Here is a 3182-nt window from a genome sequence, read left to right as displayed (position 1 = left end):
CGAAGAAGCAGAGTAGCGGAGAAGTGGCTTTGTCTTTTAGACATCAAATGCAGCTCACATCAGTCACAATTGTATTGTCAAAATCTACCACATTCATTCTATAAAAGATCAACAGGCAATGGGTTTCAGAGTATTTGTTGGCTTTTGTTCTTCTTCCGACCGGATAGGACCATCACGCTCTGAAATGTTTCTCCAATATAGCCTTCCCAGGTCTAGGCTACAAAAAATGCAGTGTTAATTCAACACTTAGACCGTCAATTTAACATCACATACAGTGTATCCGGTCCCAGAATACTCTTGGGTTAACACTGCATTTTTACTGTGTATTGAGCAAGGTGACACTACAGTCATCTGGTGAGAGTCAGGTTAAAGACATCACTTTTTACTTGTCCAAATGGCACCGTACGTGTAGCAAACTCATTCCACCTATAGGCAATGTATAATTCCACCTTCTCCCGTCGAAGTCAGGCTCTCACTCTGTCTGTCTCTCTCTCTCTCTCTCTCTCTCTCTCTCTCTCTCTCTCTCTCTCTCTCTCTTCCTGTCTCTCTCATACACACATGCACACCCCCCCCCCCACACACACACACATACATGCCCACTCTCACACATTCTCAGTCTCCCAAGCTTTGATGAGTAAAAGTAAAAGTATGTGTGAATGCAGGCAGATATGGACACCCATGCACCCTGCAGCCCACACGCTCGCACACAGACACACACACACAAACGCAGGCACACACATAGGCGGGCACAGTGCTTACAGATTCTCTCAGTTCTGTATGTAGCATAATGTCCAGTTTCCTCTTCAAAACCTACATCAATATTTGTTGTGCAGATAAGACAAATGTCAATGTACAAAATATAGGTACACATGAGCTCAAGGATGCATTCATATATTAAATTATTGTATTGAAAAAAGCCACATAAAGCTGCCCTCAAATGCCACTACCTGCGTATCATGACCTCAATATATTAAAACTGTATACTCATGTGTGGAAAAGCAGCTGCTTTAGTTATACAAAAATAATAGCGCATAATAACTCAAAATACTTAATACCAAAATCTAAGTCAAGGCAATATACTTCCGAATATACAAATAATAACTGCAAACATTGCCCATTGTTACCCCCACAAGCCCCACACCAAACAGACATCATTTACATAGCCTACACATTGTAGGCCTACACAACATGAAACATTTACAGTCCAAGCATTGGCGCTTCCGTGTAGCAGTGTCGTGCGCACCTGGAAAGGAGAATCTGTGTCCGAGGGGGTTGTGTGTGTGTGTGTGTGTGTGTGTGTGTGTGTGTGTGTGTGTGTGTGTGTGTGTGTGTGTGTGTGTGTGTGTGTGTGTGTGTGTGTGTGTGTGTGTGTGTGTGTGTGTGTGAGTGTGTGTGTGTGTGTGTGTGTATGTGTGTGTGTCTGTGTGTGTGTGTGTGTGTGTGTGTGTGTGTGTGTGTGTGTGTGTGTGTGTGTGTGTGTGTGTGTGTGTGTGTGTGTGTGTGTGTGTGTGTGTATGTGTGTGTGTGTGTGTGTGTGTGTGTGTCCAACTGTCCAGCTCTGTCCGCTCCTTGCAGTGCGCAGTAAATCAACATGTTAACAAATAAAGCTCACAGAAGTAAAGAGTGGTTTAAAAATCTATGAAAAGGGTCGAGATCACCCTTTCACACATGCCCATGCCCCATATATTAGAAACAGTATAGTCATCAAAGTGCGTATGTGTGTGCGTGCGTGTGTGAGAGAGAGAGTAACATGCACGCTTGAGAGGTGGTCCTCCTCATCACATGGCAGTGGAGCGCTCCTCCACACTGGTGGTGCGTGAGTAGACAGATCCCGTGCTGGCGGCTGTGAGGTAGGCCTTGAGGAAGTCAGACCTCACGCACACGCTCTTGCTGAGCAGCCTGAACAGGTGTCTCCTGAACTTCTCCCCCACAAACACGTACAACACGGGGTTCAGGCAGCAGTGCGTGTAGGCAATCACCTCCGTGATCTGCAGGCTCAGCAGCAAGGCATTACTGGATTCGCAGTCATGGAAGTAGTTGACGTTGTGCAGCCCCCAGAAGAAGAGGCTGATGTTGTACGGCGCCCAGCAGCAGAGGAAGGCCACCATCACCACCACCACCAGGCGCACGGCCTGCCGCTTGGCCGAGCGGCTGCGAAGGAGCGTGAGCAGGATGCGGGTGTAGCAGAAGACCAGGATGGCCAGCGGGATGACGAAGCCCAGGATGCTCATCTTGAAGCTGCCGGCCGCCTTCAGGTGCTCCTCGTTGCCCACTTTGCTGAAGTCTCTGAGGCAGATGCTGGTGGGGAGATTGGACTTCAGATCGGAAGTGTTTGTGATCACCTTTAGGGCTAGCACTTCAGGGAACGAGGACAGCACAGCGATGATCCAGACCACGACACTGGCAAGGATGCCGTAGGTGCGTGTGCGGATGCGCAGGGCGTAGACGGCGTGCACCACCGCCAGGTAGCGGTCGATGCCCATCAGCGTGATGAAGTAGATCCCACCATAGTAGCTGACGTAGTACAGACCAAGCACCAGCTTGCACATGCCCTCCCCAAACACCCACTGGTCCCGCGCCTGGTGCGCCAGGAAGGGCAGAGAGCCCACCAGCAGCAGGTCAGCCACGGAGAGGTTGAAGAGGCAGACATCTGTCATGCTGCGCAGCCTGATGCCCATGGTGATCACCCACACCACCAGGGCGTTGCCCAGAATGCCCGTGACAAAGTACAGGGAGAAGAGCACGGGCATGAAGCTGGCAGAATAGCGGGTGTAATTGCAAGGTGCACTTTCCTCTACTTCTTTATAGTCAATTGTATAGTCTTCGTCGTACTCAGCCATGGTGGTGGTGGTAATGGCTGTGGCTGTGGGACCGGAGCTAAGGGCGACATGAATGGTTGGTCGTCATGGTTGGCTCAGTATGGTTAGCAGCAAATGGAGAGGTGGACATCCAAAGGTTCAGAAAGTAAATTCTTTTTTCAATATACCTTAGTGAAATATATTTAGTCAGCAACCCAGGTAGAATAAATATCTGATGTTTGTACTTGTACTTTCTGAAGCTGTTTTGTCTGACTGACAGAAAAACAAAACAACACACAGTACTGTATCAAACATCCGAATATAATAATAAGCAAAGATACGCTGAGGATGCCACAAGTCAAAGCAAGAATGAAGGTGCAGACA

At 48.5% G+C, this 3182-nt stretch overlaps 1 protein-coding gene across 1 annotated transcript; it reads right to left on the bottom strand.

Annotated features, from left to right (window-relative positions):
- Nucleotides 1–1745: 1745 nt before the first annotated feature.
- On the bottom strand, nt 1746–2791 carry cabz01093075.1. Its single transcript, XM_063198350.1, has one exon. The coding sequence runs from the start codon at nt 2748–2750 to the stop codon at nt 1779–1781; it is 972 nt and encodes a 323-aa protein (XP_063054420.1). The 5' UTR covers nt 2751–2791; the 3' UTR covers nt 1746–1778.
- Nucleotides 2792–3182: the final 391 nt, after the last annotated feature.

The sequence above is a fragment of the Engraulis encrasicolus genome, chromosome 5, assembly GCF_034702125.1.
Source record: "Engraulis encrasicolus isolate BLACKSEA-1 chromosome 5, IST_EnEncr_1.0, whole genome shotgun sequence".
Classification (NCBI taxonomy): Eukaryota; Metazoa; Chordata; class Actinopteri; order Clupeiformes; family Engraulidae; genus Engraulis; species Engraulis encrasicolus.
Note: the sequence above shows the minus strand (reverse complement) of the source record. Positions and strands in the feature narration are given on the sequence as shown.